General features: G+C 50.8%; 1 protein-coding gene across 1 annotated transcript; it reads right to left on the bottom strand.

Annotated features, from left to right (window-relative positions):
• Positions 1–2,594: 2,594 nt before the first annotated feature.
• Positions 2,595–17,578, bottom strand: EFCAB12 (EF-hand calcium binding domain 12). Its single transcript, XM_063357605.1, has 16 exons — positions 17,494–17,578; positions 17,023–17,084; positions 16,491–16,650; positions 14,362–14,618; positions 13,454–13,527; positions 12,724–12,818; positions 10,784–10,901; positions 9,998–10,106; positions 9,467–9,628; positions 8,279–8,536; positions 7,944–8,138; positions 7,029–7,182; positions 6,360–6,586; positions 5,315–5,528; positions 4,680–4,839; positions 2,595–3,938 (listed from the first exon to the last, which is right to left on the bottom strand). Exons 1-16 carry the CDS (start codon positions 17,576–17,578, stop codon positions 3,776–3,778), a joined length of 2,493 nt encoding a protein of 830 aa, XP_063213675.1. The 3' UTR covers positions 2,595–3,775.
• Positions 17,579–20,317: the final 2,739 nt, after the last annotated feature.

Genomic DNA, 20,317 nt, shown 5'->3' with positions numbered 1-20,317 from the left:
GACGCCCCTTCCGGGCGTTGCCACGGAGACGGTGCGGGGCGCGGGCGGCGCCCCCGCAGGCGAGGGGCGGGAGTCGGCACCGGGCCGGCAGTGACGTCACGGAAGGCGGCTGCGACGGCGGCGGAGCGCGCGCGCCGCGGGCTCTCGGGGCGGCGCCCTCACGCATGCGCGCTGCTGCCCCGGCGGCCGCCCCGCGCGCACTGGCACGAGGCGCTGCCCCGGCGCACGCGCACCCCGGGCCGCGGCGGGGCCGCCTCCGACGCCGTGCGAGCGACCGCCGGCGGCCGGGCCCGCGCTGCGGTAGGGCCCGCGGGAGGCCCCGCTCCCGCCGCTGGGCGCGCGTCCTGGCGGTGCGGAGAAGAGGGGGCGCTGGAGGGGCCGCGCAGGTGCTTGGTCTCTGCCTCTCTCTGTTCGGCTTCTAAAGAGTCCCCAGGGCTCACCGGGTCCGTTTTGGGCCGTACCGTGAGGCGTTTGGAGGGCGTTGGGGAACACTTGGACCGTCTTTGGGCAGTTTCTTTCCGAGTAAAACTACGATTTCCTGTTGTAAAGGACATCCCGTTTTCCTCCTCCCAGTTCGGTACCGATGGTTGTGACTGGTGTGCGGAGAACAAGGTTAAAAGTTAATCAGGAAGTTTCAGTTAGGACATGGTTGAGGCGTCAAGGAATGTACCTCACCTTGAGTAGGATGTGATGCAAAACAGGGGGTCTTAGGTGTTCTTTTACAGGTGCCGACTTAGACGTATCAAAAATACAACTTCCGGACCAAATTGGAGCCAAGAGCGTATCCCAAACCAACCGTGGGTCCTTACAACGGTAAAACACACCCCCCTTTGTGAATAATGTGCACGCTAATCAGGTAACCTCCCAAAAAGTTTTAAACGTGAGCTCAGGTGCATATTTATAGTTACGAGTGGTGGATGAATCGTTACTGACCGATTAATCAGCTGTATTTTACCGTTATAAATATTGGGCGGTTCGAGAGGTGAGGTGCGCCGGCTGTCGTGAAATACCCAGCACGTGATTCTGCAGCACTGAAATAAAAGACAAATACCTCGACCCAGCGTGTGGGCTGGTTTTTGCACGCTGTGTGAAGAGCCCTCATTTAGGGACACCGTGACCATGACACGGATACCACTCTATCTGTGTGCAGTGTGGATGGAATTGTGGAATTTCTTTGCCGAATTAAAGATCAGTTTCAGATCAGTCTGAAAATCCTGTATGTGGTGTCTCTTTGACGCTCACATTTGCCCACTTGTGGTCCCTGGCAGCTGTGCCGTAGGTTGCTTGCCTTTGGCATGGTGAATCCCTCTTCAGAAAAGCAGGACAGAAACATTTCCTCGGGAGAGGGATGGGGTCTCAAGGGCTCCTCCAGGAGGGAAACCTCTCACAGATTTGGTTTAAATTATTATCCTATTCCTGAAGGAAAAGGAGTCAGTTGGGCATTTGCCACGTCAAGGGCAGCAGCAGGAGCTGGCCCTGCCCCATGACAAGGCCCAGTCGTGACTCTCACAAGGGAAGGAGACAATTGTGGCACCAAGTGCTGTGACAGGCTCCTGCAGAGTGTTCATTTATCTGCATTAACTCATTAACGATTGCTTTGTTCTTTGCACTCATAACTAGGGTTCCTGTGAGCCTTCTCCAGGATCCACCAGTCTGATTTCTCTCCTGCGACTGAACTAGAGGCTCAGGGACCTGGCGACCATCTGAGCCCTCCACATGTGTTTTGCAGATCACAGAATCATAGAATTGTAGAATCGTCGAGGTTGGAAGGGACCTTTCAGATCATCGAGTCCAACCATCAACCTGACGCTGCCCAAACCCCCACTGACCCACGTCCCTCAGCACCGCGTCTGCCCGGCTTTTAAACCCCTCCAGGGATGGCGACTCCACCACTGCCCTGGGCAGCCTCTTCCAATGCTTGACAGCCCTTTTGGTGAAGAAATTTCTCCTAATATCCATCCTAAACCTCCCCTGGTGCAATTTGAGGCTGTTCCCTCTTGTCCCATCGCCTGTTCCTTGGGGGAAGAGCCCGACCCCCCCCGGCTACCCCCTCCTTTCAGGGAGCTGCAGAGAGCGAGGTCTCCCCTCAGCCCCCTTTTCTCCAGGCTGAACACCCCCAGCTCCCTCAGCCGCTCCTCGCAGGACTCCTGCTCCAGACCCCTCACCAGCTCCGTTGCCCTTCTCTGGACTCGCTCCAGCCCCTCAGCGTCTTTCCTGGAGTGAGGGGCCCAAAACTGGACACAGCACCTGAGGGGGGGCCTCACCAGTGCCGAGTTCAGGGGGACGGTCACTGCCCCAGTCCTGCTGGCCACACTCCTGCTGGTACAGGCCAGGGTGCTGTTGGCCTTCTTGGCCCCCTGGGCACACTGCTGGCTCACGTCCAGATGGCCGTCGACCAACACCCCCAGGCCCTTTTCCGCCGGGCAGCTCTCCAGCCACTCTGCCCCCAGCCTGGAGCGTCCATGGGGTTGGTGTGACCCAAGGGCAGGACCCGGCACTTGGCTGAGGAGAAATAACTGGACTCCAGACGATCCAACGTGAATCAACAGAAGCCGTTTATTAAGCACAGATCATCATCTTTTATACCCTGTGGTGTAGCCGTACACGCGACTCGCTTATTTCTGATTAGCTCGTTACACTGTCCACGCGCTGTCCATGCAGTTCGTTCACACATCAGATTGGTTACAAGAATTCACATAGTAAATTGCTTAGTCATTAGCACAACATGTTTTCTACCTTCTCGGTTCCCGTTTTTCCCATGTACTAATTCCATCTTCTACCACCTGTTTTGCTCTTAATCTAATCTCTCATAGTAGGGAGGCATTGCGTTACTTAGCAACGGGTATACAACAAATTATGGCAAGCAGTACTTCAAAAGAAAAGAAAAGAAACAAAGGGATAGAGAAGGAGAGAGACTGAGAGATAAAGAGATCGCTGGTTCTGGTTCCAGTGTTTGTCCAGCCAACTGGGAGGGGTAAAAGCGCCCTTCTGTATATCCCCAGGGAAAAATCTTCTTTTTCTCGGGGCACTTATTTTCCCCTTTTATGTTGGCCTTATTTGCATGGCCCGCCCTGCTCCTCGGGGCAGTTTCATCTCAGGTTTCTCCACTTCCCAGGTGATGTGTAGCATGATTTGGATGGGGAGATGAGAGCTATAGTCATATATGTTGAGCATGATCTCGATAATCTGTGTTAGCATATACGGGGGTGTCAACTTTAATATGCATTTCACGGGTAATGAGGCAAAGGTCATCCATCGGGCATGGTAGCCTTCTGCAGAGACAGTGTTTTTTGTTATATCGATTTTACTGTCTTTGCCGACGAAAAGCTGGGCTCTGTAAGCTCCCTCCTTGTCTTCATAAAAACTTCTAGACGAGTTTTCTCTCGCATGAATCACACAAGAGATAAACAGGTGTTAACCTTATCAGTTCTTTAAGCAAAAGGCATGGTACTTGCGAGTGTTGGAGACATTCCTCAGGCTCTCACCATTTGTTTCATGCTTCCCTCGGGCTGCTTCTCTCAATCTTTGTTTACAAGTCATCTTTTACACCAGGTGAGCAGAAAAGCTCCCAGTTGAGAAGTGCATTTTGTGGTCAGTCCAGCTCCCACGCCTTCAGCCCAGCCCAGGTCCCCTGAGCTGACTGAGGGATCACAAAGCTGTGCACGCATCTCCTGCTGCTTGAAGAAGAGCTTCAGGTGGAGCTGGTCTTTTTGAAGGCAGTGTCTCCAGAGGCCAAGCGTCCGGGCTTGCTGAGGAGCCAGCTGCAGTCGGGGCTTTAGAAGCCATGGTAGACAGGCTTGGTTGGACGAACACAGCTGAACAGGGCGTGCGCCCTGTCATGGTGCTTATCAGGAAAGTAAAGGTATAGCTTGTCCAGGAGATGACCTGGCCAGAACCTATTGTCGCTTGTCTTTTGCATCTTATTCCTCTGAAGATGCCTGTGAGAAAAAGGGGGCAAAAAAGGGAAGAAAAAAAAAAAGTGAGAGAGAATACCATGCTTTACAGAAATAAAATTCTGGACAGTTTCACTGCTTCCCTTAGTAAGGGCAAAAGTGAGCCTGACAAGAACCAGCTGTCTGGGCTTCCGGGCACCAGGAAGCTCTGCCAGATCTGTGCACACCTTGTTGGTCCATATTGGACTTGACTGACATTGGAAATGCCAGCTTGTGAAGCTATCTTAAGAGCTGGTATGTTGCCCATCTCTCTAGTATCTAAACACTTGAACTGGGATAAACAAAGAAGATTGTGCTCTGCTTTGTAATGTTTTTGTCTCTCCAAAAGCTTCTCCAGCCACCCAAAGCGCAGCTCTTCAGGATTGCCTTTCTTCCAGAAGACTAAACAATCTCTGAGGGGATTTCTTTCAGACAAGTGCTGGGTTGGTCTGAGGGGAAGTTTTGTCACCTCTGTAGTTCACAGCACGAAGCTAGTCCCAACTAGTCTGCAAGGCTCCTGCCAGGCACCACAAACTGTTCACCAGCACCACCGCAACCCGATGACTTAGCTAAAACACAGGAGTGGCCGTGTAGCCAAGAAGAGGATCTGCCTCTTCGCTGTCGCTTGCTGCTTCCTTGCAGCATCCTAACGGTTTGCTCCAATACCTTGGTACCGCCTCTAACGCGGTGGGGACTGAGCACAGAGGGATGATACACAGCAGGGCAGCAGGAGGGGATTGATCAAACCTATTTTCTGCCTCGTTGGTCTGGCTTCCAGATGCAGATTTGGAGGTGCTCCCAGGTGATCGAGCATCAGCATGTCCTGTGCTGTAGTATCCTCCAGGCTGCCTGATCTTCCTTACATGTTCGCCTTCCTTGATGATCTTGTCTCCTGGATGCAGCAGGGCTGTTGGCAAAGCGCACAGAGAAAACAGTCATGTCTCACCCTGGGATCAGGAGCCTTGTTTCAGCTCAGACATTGTAGGCGTAGCAGTCTACAGGTCAGTCACAGCCGTGTCTGTTCCTGCCTATGCACCCACTGATCCTGACCATGGTCTGACTCCCCAGCTTGACCTTGGACCTGCCCCATCATCACAAACTTGCCTCGTGAGCTGCACTCTCAGTTGAACCTGGCTACCATCCCCGCGGCAATGGGAGAGGGCCTGGCTGATCCGCAGCACCCTTTGATATCCCTGCCCTGCTCTGGCCCTGCTGAAGATATTGCTGATCCTAACCGGCAGCATCTGCCATGGCTCTGCAAGGGCTGCAAACATGCTCCATCAGCAGTGCCCCCTGACAGCAGTCATGCGCCTGGGCTTGGGAAGAGACACGAACTTGTCAGATTTAGTGCATTCACATCAGGCCCTTGGTCTTGTCTTTACCTTTCTGCAGCACTGACTTGGTGATGGGAACATTGCGCTCTTCACACAGCTTGGAGTCCTGCATATAGTTCATCAAGGTTTTGCTGCGATATTGGTCAACCAGCTCTCCAAAGTCAGTCTCTACGGTTGAAGGCAAGCAGTGCTCATCAACGGGGCGATCCCCAGATCTCACCATCCGGCACTTTTCTTTTCGTTCTATTGGGCTCTCTTTGTTCTGCAAGTAGAGGACAGGTCCCAGTTAGCATTCGGTGGGGCCCTGGAGTTGCTGCATTCCCTTCAGAGAAGCTACAGGCAGGGATTCATCTCAAAAGTGTGTGCAAACAGGAGTTGTCACCCTGCAATGGGATCACAGGGACCGGCACTCCTCTGAGAGTTCAGTTCCCATCCAGGGCTGCGTCATCAGACAGATACTCCCTGGACGGCTTAGCGGAAGCGCAGCACACTGGGCACAGGTGCCTCAGATGAATTGCAGTCACCTTCTTGTTTCTGATTGTGTCAGGAAGCCAGAGGGTCTCCCCATTACCGGTGACTGTGGGACAGCACGTTGGCAAGGGGAGGTAAGGCTGCATTCTGCCACAGTTCATCCAACCCAAGATGCTCCAAAGAAAACATTTGGGAGTGAGTGAATGAGTGAGTCACTGTTATATTTCCATTGGAACATCTTGCACTGAGCCTCACAACTGAACAGGACAAAGTGCTTATCAGCACTTTAAAGGACAAATCACAGTCTGGTGGACAGGTCGACTAGACGATCAGAAGGCAGTTCCATCCCCAGACAGAAACTGCTTCAACTTCTCCTCCTCCCTCTCTTCTTCTTGGCAGTTACCCAGAAGAAGGGTTTATCTCGCCAGAGTGTTCAGAAGCCAAACAGATTGTTTGAGACAGCTTGTAGGACCTCAGCTGCAAGGCACCGTGTGGTCAAGCGACTAATGAGAAGATAATACTCACAATAACCCCTTTCCTTTACTGCTGCACTGTCCTCTAAATCACCCCACGTTCACCAAGGCATGTAGGTGCACTTGTTCTCCTGCCACATACACAGTACCTTCTTCCACCGTCTCTTCTCTCTTAATTGTTTTTCAGTCTCTTCCATTCCTTCACAGCTCATTTGTTGTTGTTCTGGCTCGGTGTTGACTGGTGGAACTTCCAAGTGTATTAGTTTTCTTTTGGGCTTGGTAGGAGGACGAGGCGTCATCCATTTGGCTGTGTCCCCAGCAGAAGATGGAAAAGCGGCAGTTTGGCAGGTGGCCTTCTGGAACCAAGCTTCTACGCCTAGGATAGATTAAAAAACAAACAAACAAAAAGCCCAGAGAAGCCATGTTTAAGACAAAGGGGTTTGGCATGTTGTGCTGATTGGAACTCCCAACACAGCTTAGTAAAGAATAAGCTCTTCTGAATCGGTGTTTTCCAGCTGCCACCAACAGCTGGAGAAAGGGTCTGGATGAGCTGGATGATGAATGCCAACAGACAAAATGCAGTACAGGTTGTTAAACAACAGGGTTCAGAGTTTGATCCCAACCTGAAAGACTAGATAACCTGTCTCCTGCAATTGGGCTGACTACAGGCACATCCCTGGGATCCTTCAGCTTTCCCTAGAAGTCTCCTCCGGCCACTCTGCTCTAGGACAATGGTCTCAAGAAGTCATATTCTGGACTCACTTTGGGATTTCCTGTCTGTATAGAGATGCTTTCCGAAACTAGTGCTCTCTTCTCACCTGTTTTGGTCTCTTGGGCTTGTCCTTTCCTCATTTCCAGCCACTGCTTTTGACAGTTAATCAAATCTTCAGGGCTTATAAAATTCCCTGGTTTTGAGGAAGTCAAGAAGATGACCACATCCTCGAGATCCTTGTCGCTGATGGGAACTTTGGTCTGGCAAGCAAAACAGAAAATGACAGTGGGATCACCAAAAGATCAAGGCTTGCCCCAGAGTGGGAGGGGTGAGCTTTGCTGCTGTTCCAGATGCTTTTGCAGGGAAGCACAGCAGAAAGGCAAACAGCTGAGGCAACCTGATAAACCCTGCTTGGGTTTATCAAGCATTCACAACTTGACCAGTCTTCTGCTGCCCCCTGTAGAGCGCTCAGCTTTTACAGTGCCAAAGTTCCCAGTCCTCTGGGTTTCAGGAAGATATTTTGGCTCGGACTAGGATATCAGTTAACATCTGAACTGTTAAACCCCAATAACCTGAACGTACTCTTCACAGCTCTGTCATCACTGTGGCTTGTGGAAAGTGAGGCCCAGTGTGAGCTGTACTGTGCCAACATGTACTGAAAGGCTGTGCGGTGGGGAGATGTAGGAGCCTGACGGGGGAACGACCAAGTAGCAATACTGGGAAACTCAATGTCAGTTCACGGTTTACAGCAGAATCCTGACAGCCACATTACTGAGCAGTGACTGTCTTCCAAGTCTGTGAGGCACTGGGTTTCTTCACTCCCTCCTAGGACAGGCTCCACATGCATCTCTGCAACTTTCCCTTCCCTTTGCCCTTTAGCTTTTGACAGGTTGTGGGAGCCATTCTTTGAAAGTAAGGCAAGTAAGGCCCTTTGCTGAAGCTCTTCCATTTGCTCTGGGTTGGCGTGCTGGAAAATAGGGCAGAGTTGCAGCAGTTCAGTACTTTTCTGTTCCCTACGTACCTCCTTGATGACTTTAATGAAGTCTTCTCTCTTGATGTTCCTCCCACCCATACCAGCTGCCTTGAATACGGACACCATCCTCAGCTTCTTTTCATGCAGGAGGTTATGCAGCGTGACAAGAGCCTGGGGGTACGGTGCACAAACAAGGGGAATGGCACCCTTCTTCTGGGACTGTCTGCTCTTTGGTGGTGAGTGCTGAAAAGGATTAGAAAATACACAGAGATCACCATTATCCAGGACCACCATGCCCGTCAATGTGGCATCAGCTGGGGTAAAGCAGTGTCACTCTCCTGATTTGATGGCAGACGCCATTTCTGAGGCACTTCCATACTTACGTCCAGGCTGTCAGTCGCGGCTGATTTGACAGCAGCCCTCCTGTCTGCTCTGAGTGCCCTTATTCTTTGCAAGAATTTTTTTTCTTGTCGGCTGAGGGAAGGTTTTTGAGTGAGCCATCTTTCAGTGTCCCCTAAGCTTTCCAGCTCAGATCGAAAATGCCTCCTTAGCTGAATCCAAGCCTCCGCTGTCTGTAGACCCTCTTCTGTCTTGGAGGTGTTCTCTGAGGATCCGAGGCTATCTTCTTCCTTCTGAGTCAGCTGCAAGACAGACAAGTCACAGAATTCTGTAGCCTAAATTGGTTTCAAAAAGGCAGAAGCTGGTTTTGTCACAGGTGGAGCAAAAATAATGTGGCGTCTGGATTTGGATGGCACACACCTACTCTCAGTTTAAAGACAAAAGTTGGATACATGTGTCTCCAACGGTGTAATTGGAAACCATGCTCCAAGACCACTTCTGGATTGACATTAGTCAAAACCTCGATCACATCCTTGCTGCTCATGCTGGTCCTTTACGTGACTTCTTGCAGAACTGAGTTGGGGTCAGGTGGGTATGGTGGTTTCCAAAAACGGCAGCAAGCCCATCACAGAACAGTATGGAAACACGGGTGGTAGGACGTGGTCAAAAGTGGCAGCCTCTGTCTGTGTAGTGGGCAGGGGCCTCCGCTTCTGACATACTTCTGGCTGAACCGGGAGGGGTGGGGTGCAGACAGGGCCATCAGCAAACTACTGATGCAGCACAAAAACAGGTGGGTCCTGCCATTTCACAAAATGCTGGCTCCCTGCCACCAAGAAGCAGCTGAAATAACATGTTGGCCATTTTGTTTATGAAGAATGGCCGGGGTGCTACCTGGAGAGACAGCTCTCTCCCTCCACGCCGCCGGCTGGAGCTGGCTCTAGTCATGTGCCTGGGAGAGATCCTGCTCAAGCTCCAGAGCCAGCGCCGGAGCAGACGTGGCTTCCTTCCCAGGATCAGAGCAGGCCCACTGATGCCCTCACCCTGGCCAGCTGCTCGTTTTGCCCCTTGGCCTCTACCAGCAATTCTTCCCTCACAGCAGTGAGCAGGGAAGAAGGAAAACCACAGCCACCTGCCCTGCTCTTTGGAGGGAGCGACGCTGCTGGGACTTGGAGACATTCCCAATTCAGTGCCACTCCAACCAGAAGAAGGCTGCTCCGTTGATACTCCCATACCTGGGCTCTCTGCATCTCGTCGCTTCCTCTCCCAGCGTGCTGTTGAGGCAATTCTGGAAAGGTGATGCTCCCTGCTTCTCTGTTCTGTTCTTCCTCCTTCCTTTTGGCCATGGATGCCTCCAGTTTTCTTCTACTATTCATCCCAAATACAGACCGTCTTTTCTACAGGGACCCAGAAATGCAATAGCAGTGGTTAGTCTCATCTGTCTTTTTTTTTTTAAATAGTGCTCTTCTCTCTTTCATTTTTTTCCAGTTTCTGTTGACAGGCAGTTCTTACAGATGGAATCAGAAAGCCCTTCTGTTATAACCAATGAACTAAGTCATCAAAGAGCTGCTTTTTGAAAAGGCTACAGTTCCTTTTCTGAGATAACAATACCCAAAATAGGTAACTGAATGGGAAAATGAGCCACAGTAAGAGATCTACTCAGAATCAGTATCTGCGTGGTTTTTTATTTACCTATTTCTCCTAAAATATCACCACTTGATTTTCTACAATCAAGTGACACAATTGCCTCAATCGATATTACGTACCTGTCCCGTCTGCCTGTGCTCTTCAGAAGTAGGCAATGGCAACCCAGGGCTCACCAAAGGAGTTTCTTTGTGCTGCCTTCCTTCTGTGCCTGCACATTGTTGCAACAGTCTGAAAATACACACCGGGGTGAGTCGTTATGAATGCAGGAAGAGTTTCTTCTCCATCCTGTCCTCGCACTGCTCAACTGCTTCAGCAGCAGACCAAGTTCTCTTCACCCAAACTGTCTTCCCCTCCACAGAGACAGGGATAACCCTGAGCTGTAATGCTCAGATGTGCCACTGAGGAAATCAAGGAGATGAGCTTTTTCCATAAGGAAGTCTCTGGGACACGCAGCCTGATGCAGCCCTCTTGATGGAATAACGAGAGGATTTGCATGCTGTGCAATGACAGGCACCTGGAGATACTTTTAACCCCTCCTGGCCATTACACTGACCACTGCAAAGCAGTCCAAATACTGTGGGTCTTCCCATCCAGCAAGGAAATGCACTGTGTGGTTGACAGCCCTTCTGAGTCAATGTAAACACCGGGTTCAAAGGAAACAGGGGAACAGATTTCTCAGAGAGCTTGGTCAGTCCCTGTCCCTGAAGGCTTTGAAGACAAGGCTGGATAAAGCCCTGAGCAGCCTGGTCTGACCTCAGCTCACAGGTGACTCCGCTTGGAGCAGCCGGTTGGACTAGGACCTCCCGAGAGCCCTTCCAACCTCCATTATTGTATGAGCTTATAAAACATCCCGCCCAAGCACTAGAGCACAAGGCCATTCTGATCGAGTCCTTTCGGAGTCTCACCTGCCAGGAGGCCCTTTTCTCTCGGTTTTCTCCTGTGCTTCTTTTGCCATATCACCTCTGGCTAAGCTGTCTGGGGAAACGCTCCTTTGCAGAAGGAGTGATGAGTGATGAATAGTCGCTGCAAGCATGAAAGGAGAAAACCTCTTAGAACAGGCAGAAGGAGGCATAGATCTGCTCTGCAATGTTTGACGCCTCTCTGGCATTCCTTCCGAGACCGGTTTTCTTGGAGAGAGATCTTAAGCCCTTCCTGACACCATCCCTTGATCCTGTTCAACCCTCAATAGCTACATTATTCTCTTCAGTGTGAGGTTTCTCCTGCTGTGCCTAGTCCTTCCTCTGCATAGAGTCTTTTGAGGGGAGACAGATCTTGGCGCTTAACAAGCTCTTTTGGGGGAACAATTTCTTGGCGTTGCATATAAGTTTGGTATACAAAAATCTGCTATCATGGTGCATTCAACTCAAACATGTTATAGCTCTGATGTTCCTGAGGAATTTAGGTCGAGGAGCTAGACTTTCCAGCTTTAAAAGAGAAGTGAGGTCTGAGCTCAACTTAGCAACCTTTGCACGGTTGTTCTCTATGTGATTTTTCTCATTGAATCACACCGTGATGTTTCCAAGAGATAGGCTGACACCCCCTCCCAGTCTCTCAAAACTCAAGGGAGAGTTTATGATTCACAGTGCCAATGGACTTCCCCAAACATTTACTCCCTTCTGCACAAAATCCTAAAATGGAAGGGGTATACTCCAGGGCATGGAGTGCAGGGGCAAAACATATTTCAGCACCATCAACTGCAGCAAGTGGTGCTGAGCCCTCCTGGGATCTTGCTCCAAAAAGAGTCCCTTGAGATTTACAGGAGGCGTAAATAGAGGCACACAGGGTGCCTCTACCATCCCAGGCCTCTATTGTAGCTTGGGCCCTAAACACCCACCAGTAATGAAGACAGGCAAATGCACAAACCTCTGATGGGAATCAGTCACTAACCAGTGCTGTTTAACATCTTTGTCGGTGACATGGACAGTGGGATTGAGTGCAGCCTCAGCCAGTTTGCCAACGACACAAAGCTGTGTGGTGTGGTTGACATGCCAGAGGGAAGGGATGCCATCCAGAGGCACCTGGACAGGCTTAGGGGGTGGGCCCATGCGAACCTCACAAAGTTCAACCAGGCCAAGCACAAGGTCCTGCACCTGGGTCACGGCAATCCCAGGCACAAATACAGGTTGGGCAGAGAATGGCTGGAGAGCAGCCCTGAGGAGAAGGACTTGGGGGTGCTGGTGGGTGAGAAGCTCAACATGAGCCGGCAATGTGCACCTGCAGCCCAGAAAGCCAACCACATCCTGGGCCGCATCAATAGAAGCGTGGCCAGCAGGTTGAGGGAAGTGATTCTGCCCCTCTGCTCCGCTCTGGTGAGACCCCACCTGGAGTACTGTGCCCAGCTCTGGAGTCCTCAGCACAAGAAGGACATGGAGCTGTTGGAACGGGTCCAGTGGAGGGCCACAAAGATGATCAGAGGGTTGGAGCACCTCTCCCTTGAGGACAGGCTGAGAGAGTTGGGGCTGTTCAGCCTGGAGAAGAGAAGGCTCCAGGGACACCTTATGGCAGCCTTCCAGTACCTGAAGGGGGCCTGCAGGGAAGCTGGGGAGGGACTCTGGAGCAGGGAGTGTAATGACAGGATGAGGGGTAATGGTTTTAAACTGAAAGAGGGTAGATTTAGATTGGATATCAGGAAGAAATTCCTTGCTGTGAGGGCGGTGAGGCACTGGAACAGGTTGCCCAGGGAGGTTGTGGCTGCCCCATCCCTGGAGGGGTTCAAGGCCAGGCTGGGTGAGGCTTTGAGCAGCCTGGGCTGGTGGGAGGTGTCCCTGCCCAGGGCAGGGGGGTTGGAACAAGATGATCTTTAAGGTCCCTTCCAACCTGAACCATTTTGTGATTCTATGATTACCTTTTTTTCCCATGCTACTCAAACCACTTTTGACATCTGAAGATGTCTCTTCATCTGGGAGAGAAACTCTTCGAGGCACTACCCTAATGTCAAACCTGGAAATAGAAAGAAGGAACCATTCTGAGAAAAGGGCTTCTTTGTCAGACAAATGTCAAAGTATCTGTATAGAAACTACCTCATGTCCTAGACCATTAAGGAAACCACCGAGCAGTGCTGGGCTCAGGAAGGGCTCATCAGCCCCTCACTAGGCAGAAGTTTTGATTTTTTGCCTCAGTCCTCCTGTGCCATCTTGACCCAAGAAGGAATTTCAGAGATACTTTGATTCAAGTGAGTTTCACAGAAGGCATGGAAACGTCACAGACGATTTGCATGCATCTGGTCTTTGATCCACCCACTAAGAGAAGCTTTCCATGTTATATTCAAAACAATGGAAATGTTAGGATCTTACTTCTGTTAAATGTTTGGGCAGTCTCTACCAATGGAAAGAGAATGAGCAGATGAAACGTTAGGAAGGTTGCCTAAATTCCTCTGTCTAGCAAACCAGTTCCCTCTAATGGGAGTAATGGTAAAATGCAAACCACAGTCAGTAGTGGAGGATGCATAACTCCAGACTAAGCAAAAGCAAGGATGAAATTAACTGCAAACCAGTAATTTGACAGAGCCCTACCAAACATGAGCAGAGCACATCTGTGCTTGGTCAGACAAGGGCTGCAGAAACAAATATACTCACTGTGGAAACCGGTGGACACGGCCAAAACGGCTTGGAAAGAGAGTGACTTCTTTGTCTGATATGACCCATTTCTTCTGCAACAGGGACAGAAACATCTGGTGTGACTTCAGGGAAATGAACTCAATGCTCACAACAGCCTTTCCACAGCTCCAAGAATTAGCAACCCCTCAGCAAACTTCTGGCCAAGTGCCTCATCCCCTTGCTGAAACAATCTGCAAAGCATATCATCTGCTATGGGCAAGGAACGTCACCAGCCTTTTTACAAGGACAAGAGTTGATGGCATCAGGCAGGAGACTCCTTGTTTACCAGGGAAGAAGTCAATGGAGGCCAACACAAGGGAAGGCCCATTATGAGCGTGGGTTCCTGGCTGCTGGTTGCAGTGAAGTGGCTTGTGTTAACTATTGCTGAACCAAGCGCAAATGGTTCTGAGCTGATTTTATCCCCAGAGTCCTTCCAAAGACCTCCAAAGAGTCCGCATGCCTCTGCAGTGTGGAGGAACCCAGCCATTGTCTCCTTCTCTTCTGTCAGGCCATGAGAACTACACCAACAGCATGCCAGCAGCCACGAGGGGCTGGTCTCAGCAAGGCCTTGGTGTCTCTGCACCTCAGCCTCACGTCCAGAGCATGGGGTGATTATCATCAACCCTGGCAGCACTTTGGCCTTTTTTCCTATTTATGGCAAGGCCCTTTCAGGGCTTTCCCTTGCCCAGGAAAAGTAGTACTGCGTACCTTTCCAGCACTCTTGGAACACAACAAATAAAAGAAAGAAACTACACAAAGTTTTCACTGCTAGAGACCATGCCTAGTCCGAGAGACCCAGCAGGTTACAGCTGGCCAGCAGGGCTCAGTTCCCCTTTGATGGGATGTCAAACCCAGGCTGAGTAGCACTGGAAAAACAATAAACTTACAGTGAGCAACTTCTCTATCATGTCTGTAGACTTGTTAAGGCTTAGTAAAAAGTCTTCACAAAATGCCATTGTCACTTCTGTTCCTCGGATAGCAAGAGTGCCAACATCCTTTAAAATGAAGTCTGCATCTTCTTTCTTTTTCAGGATGAAGCAGAAAAAGTCCAGGGTCTCCTGCACACAGTGCTGCACGACTTTCTCAGAATAGGGCACATTCAAGTGGGTCTTCTTGTAGCTCACTGACACTTTGTTAATCTCTTCTGGAAAAGAGGAGGAAGACTGTAACTCAGACAGCAGATGGACAGACTCAAATAAAGTGCCAGCAGATCCCAGGTAAAATACATTGCTATAGCACTGTCTGGTCTAACCACCCGATACAGAGGCTGAGGAGCTGATGGAGGCCCCTCCTCAAGTTAAGGTCAAATCACTCCATTAATGGATGTGCCAAGTTGCAGCCATGATTCCCTAAACAGAAACGGCAGCCAAGAACCTCATGCATCTGTGCCCACACAGCGCAGGAGGGCAGGACGAGGTGGGAAGAATGGGGCTGGTTCCCATGGGAAGAGCAGAGGGTTCCAGGCCATGGAGCTGAGCCCACATGTAGTGCACCAGGAGACTCGATATAAACACAAATAAACCACCAAGCTCTTAGTGCTGCACAGGCCTCACTGACGACACACTGCAGATACAGCAACGGCAGCAATGGTCAGAAATGGCAGCAAATCTGGCCATCGGCAGGTTTCTGTGCTATCAATTCCATCTCTTGTTCAAGGTTCTCTACAGCTGACTTTGACCCACTTCTCTGCATAAAAGTAGCTCTAAGGGCCTGTGGGCGTTTGCCTCAATGAGGTCTGGTGCAGTGCAAGAACAAAGCATCACCATCTTCTCAACACCTTTATGGTAAACAGTTCTAATAAACGACCATGTGCCACCAGTCATCCTACAGATCAATAAACGTGGCTGGCACAAAGCCTGTTGCTGAAACAGATCATGGAGAGAAGGCCCAACTTCATGCAACCTTAATAAAAACTAGACCAAAAAAAATGGCCCGTTTCTAGGCATTGCTTGTTGGTGGGCTGTTTGTGTCATATTGGACGCTCTGAGTCAACCACAACTACAACCTGTCTTTTCTTCCTCGTGGAGGTGGTCATTAATCAGGGAGTTAGGCCGTTCTGGTCCTGGCAGCTCCTCTGGTGTAGCTGGAATGTCCCCCACATCATCCCCGGGCTGGCCTAGCCCATCCAGAGCCTATTGTACAGCGGCACCTGGCTAGGGGAGGTGGCCAAGGAGGGGGTTACCTTGCTGCCCCTAGCAAGGACTTGCCTCCATTCACAGCTCTCCATTTGGCCACTGCCTTCAGCCTGGCGGGGGGAGGGTACACAATCTCCTTTATCTTGGGTTTTTTTGGCTGTTGTGGTTTCTCCCTCACGGAGGTCTGAGCATGATTCCACCAATCTCTTTCCTCCCCACGCTCCCTGATGCTCCGTAGCCTTTCTGCTTCCTCTTTTAGTTCTGCCACCAGGCTGAGTACATCGTCCCCCCGCTCGCGCCTCACGCAGCTGTCCTCCCTCCTACCATCCGTGAGCCGGGGGAGGTACCGCACTCCCTGCAGCCTCAGACCCGCCCGGCTGCCTGCTTCCACGGGAACGCTGTCTGTGTGCCCACCTCTGCCCTGGCAAGCGCACAGGGCGCAGATTTCCGCCGGGGAGAGGCCGCGGCTGAGCTCCCCTCTGGGCCTGTCCGCGCCCTCCCCGCCGCGCTCCCCGGGGCCGCCTTCCCGGGGGGGGCTGTGGCCGCCTCCGCCGCCGCCGGCCCCTCAGCCGCCCCCTCAGCTGGCCCCGCGCGCCCTGCTGTCGCCCGGCGGCTCCCCGCGCGGCCGCGGCCTTTCCCCGGCTCAGAAAATGTCGGGAAAAAGCCCCTTTTCGCCGCCCTTTTTGCCGGACGTGCCAGCACCGGAGCTGCTGCTCTCGGCGAGTGACCGTTGGTGGTGGTTATGCCTCGTCGTCTCACGGAGGGTTTTCTCAGGGCCTTCTGAAGGCCTCTGCGTCCATCATCGCTTCTAAACAGCAACCGGCATAAACCCCGAATGTATGGATGTAGGGGAAAACAAAGAATTTAATTGCTCTTCTTACCAGGAACAGGTACAGAAGCATGTTGCAGCTCACGGACCTGTGCAACAGTCCTGGACAGCGAGAACACAGGTCTCTGAAATGTGATCATCTTGCCATTTTCAAAAAAGTGACAGCTTTTGATATGAAATGTCCCCAGTCCTGTTATGGTGACAGCCTGAGGCTGGAAAAAGAAGAGAAGAGCAAGCATTTGTAGGCTGAAAAACAGAGTGAGGAGTTGTGAGAGCTTGAAAGGGGGTTCCCATGTGCCCTGCCAACTGCTGGTGCAGAACAGTTTTGTACACCTCAGACAGACTTTTATTTCTGTATTTATATATTGTGTATACATGAAATATATCTTTTATGTCGCTATATTTAAAAAAAGAATGTATTATTTTATGTGTCTCAGTTTACGGAGAAGCTGGTCTTTGGCACATTGGTGGCAAATCCGTAAATGACAGTGCAGTTCTGGGAAGAACAACAGCACTCGCTGGCATACTGGTGCCGGGACCCCTGAAGCCACCTGTGGGAGGGGAGGGGTAGGGTAGGATCCCACCTCTTCCTTCAGGAGCTGTTGCCGGACATACTTAGACACACCGCTCCAAATAGTAACAACATCTGGAAAGCAAGGGAAAGACACGTCAAGCTCTAAGTCAGACAGCTTAGATGGACACGAGTCCCATCAGCCCGTCTGTAGACAAGGAGATCGCAGATGCGAGTGTGCTTCAACGAGCCTCATAGGATAAACCCATCCGTGACACGGGCCAAATCTTTGACTGGCTTTGGCCTTCTTCCGACAGGACATCTTCCCCTTCAGAGCAAGATCCCTGCATGGGACCCACTGCCGAGGGAAACCCGTCCATGGGACTTCCACCACGGCAAGGGGAGGGTGCTGTGTGCACCGGACACAGTGGGGCGCAGGGTGTCCCCCGGGGCCTCCACCACAGGAATGGACACCACTTCCCACGATTTGTGCCCTTCATCTTGTCTGCAGTGATGCTCGTCAGAGAGCTGCCAAAGGCCTTACCGTTGACAGAAAGCTTCTTGAGAGTAGGAAACGTGAATGTGCTGCAGAGCTCGATGCTGGTGACCCGCGCTGCCAGGTTTGTCATGGTCTTGCTTTGGGTCACCACACCAGGCTGCCAGGGGAAGGATTTTGATGTCTCCTACTGGGAAACACCCTCTCCCTGATGCGCTGGCCTGTGCTTCACCAAACAGCTCCTGCACTGTCCCACCGCCTCCCTTCGTCCTCTGTGTCTCTGGGATAAAGGAGAGACTTCTCGTGTCCCCTGGATCCGAGAGCTCGCCGAGGCCTCGCAGGGAAGTGAAGGGAGGGTCTGGGGCACGAGGCTGTGATGAGGAGGGGCTCTATGACACCTGCTGATGTCACAGAGGGACGTCCCCAGTCACCCCTGTGCCTGCTGACCCGGCTGGGTTTGGTCCTGCAGTGGAAAGGGGGCTGCTTCCTAGAACACACCCCCAGTCCTCAGTCCCCGTGGAGCCCATGGGGCAGGGAGAGTCTCCGAGATGTCACCAGATTATGGAAACAGGGACACAGAATGTGTGAGCCAACACAGGCAGGACGCAGGAACAAAATCCTACAGTTTCTTTCTGATTTTTCGTCCTAGTCATCTGCCACATTCCCACAAGATTGTATCATCTGGAATTGTTACGTCTAATTCAAAAGGATATCCTCGCTTAGGAGTGTGTAATTGCGCACGCTCAGTCATAGCAGTTTTGTAGGCATCAAAGGCTTCCTGTTGCTGCTTGGTCCCCTGCCAAGCAACTTTCTTCCTAGTTAATTTCTGTAGAAGGCAAATAAATATCACCAGATGTGGGATAAAAGTCCTCCAATACCCTAAAAAGTCCCCAAAAGGTCTGTAACTGTTTTACTGTGATTGGTACAGGAAATCGCTGGACTGTTTGCTGTACCTTATGTGGTATTTCTCTAATCTGTCCCTGACAAACTATTCCCAAACATTGTACAGTAGCACTGGGGCCCTGTGTTTTCTTTAGATTAATTGCCCAGCCTCGGTCCTGTAAATGCACTTTCAGCAATTCGGCAGCTGCTTCAGTTTCTTGTTGTGACTCTGCCATAATCAACAGATCATCAATATAGTGATAAACAGTGATGGTACCCAACCATAGAGCTACACCAGCTGCTATCGTTAGGTGGCAAATGGAGGGACTGTGTTGGAGATTGCTTTTGTTGCCTGGTGTGGGAAAGTAACGGAAGATCGGCAAGGAGGATTGTAAACACGCTCAAGTAACTTGCACCTGGGGTGCTGGGAAACACATATATTGTCGACGCAGAAGGCTCGGACAATAACACAGCGACCAATATGATCAGGTTAATGCCAGTTTATTGCACAGATAGCTCAGTTATTATAGACGTTCTGATTCTGCATCACGCGCCAACACTTTGCCGATTGCCTGCATGAGCTGTGCATGCGGCAAGCAGCATATTATAATTGGCTTAAAGCATCTGTCCACGCGGACAATCACCCCTCCTATATCCTGGGTGAAGTTCTACATTTCGCACGCTGAATTCAGCACACTTTCTCATATCTTGTTGGTCTCAGCATTTCTAACATCGCTACAGTGTTTTCACATAGCCTTCAAACTAATAAAGCCTACATAGTTGTTAGCAATTCTTTGGTGCTTGGCCTACATAGTTGTTAGCAATTCTTCGGTGCCTGGAGTGTTCACAGGATGACCCCTTTGTACTAAAAATCCTCCAACATATATCACACTAACTATTGTTCAGTCTTATGTGCTTGCTGGTAGAACATCTGCACTTAGATACCGTAAGTCTGCGATGGACTCAGGGACGCCTTATCCAGCCACTTGAGAATCCGGGCCTGTTGCTGAAGAAGATCAAAGCACAGTGGGAAAACGAGGCCTGCCTGAACTCTTGAAATACCGCAGGAACAGGGAGTCTGTGCGCTCGCACTCTCTCACTCTCTTGCTAACAAGGACTCTCTCACTAGTAAGGATTCTTTCTCGCTCTGCGGTACCTGCGTCCCCTGCTTGCATGCCTCTGCCCGCCTGCTGTTTCGGAGATCCCCCTATCCATGAGGTATCAAGATTAAATTTGTTCTTTGCCTTTCATCTGTGGTTTTGTGGTTGTTCCTGTGTCCTGCCTCCATCGGCTCACACACCAGGTAGCGTCTTGCCTTGAGGTGGCACGGGGGGCCGAGGGGGGTGGAGCTGGTGGTGGTGGTGGGGCTGGGGGCGGTCAGCTTTTTTGCACAAATGCTAACTTTTGCCATTGGCGAAACATTTCTGATGTTACGATCCCACTGCTGCCAAAAGCGTGGGGAGGGAATGTTACCAAAGACAGGCCTCTGCTTTGTTTCTTACTGTGTGAGAAAATAGCTAATTACTGACTTTCTTGCTGTATAAAAATAGTTAGTCACTGAGCTGATGTTACAGATAGCGATAATGAGACAACCAGAAGCAGTTAATCACTTCAAGGTTCTTCTATACGTCCAGTACGTACTCCTATACCAATCAGGATAGAGTTATGGCTAGTTCAAAGAACATCCTTATTATCTTCAAGAAGTTGGCAAACTTACAGAAAACTTTTACTGTCCTGAGATGACTCAATACCTTAAAGGGATAATGTGAGGAAGGGTCTCCTTACCCAAATGACCACTGAGACACTCACACTTGCGCAGAAGTGTTTTGCCAACGCACCAAAATTTGATATGTGTGGGCAAAAAGACTATTTGGTCATCCTAATGAATATGTAGGCCTAGGTGGAGTTATGTATTAGGTAGGCAGAATAATGAGAATATTTTGTGTACAAATAACGGGTGAATATCCCCAGTAAGGGGTGCTAGATTTGT

Source organism: Chroicocephalus ridibundus, chromosome 21 (genome assembly GCF_963924245.1).
Source record: "Chroicocephalus ridibundus chromosome 21, bChrRid1.1, whole genome shotgun sequence".
Classification (NCBI taxonomy): domain Eukaryota; kingdom Metazoa; phylum Chordata; class Aves; order Charadriiformes; family Laridae; genus Chroicocephalus; species Chroicocephalus ridibundus.
This window is presented reverse-complemented; position numbering and strand designations above follow the sequence as displayed.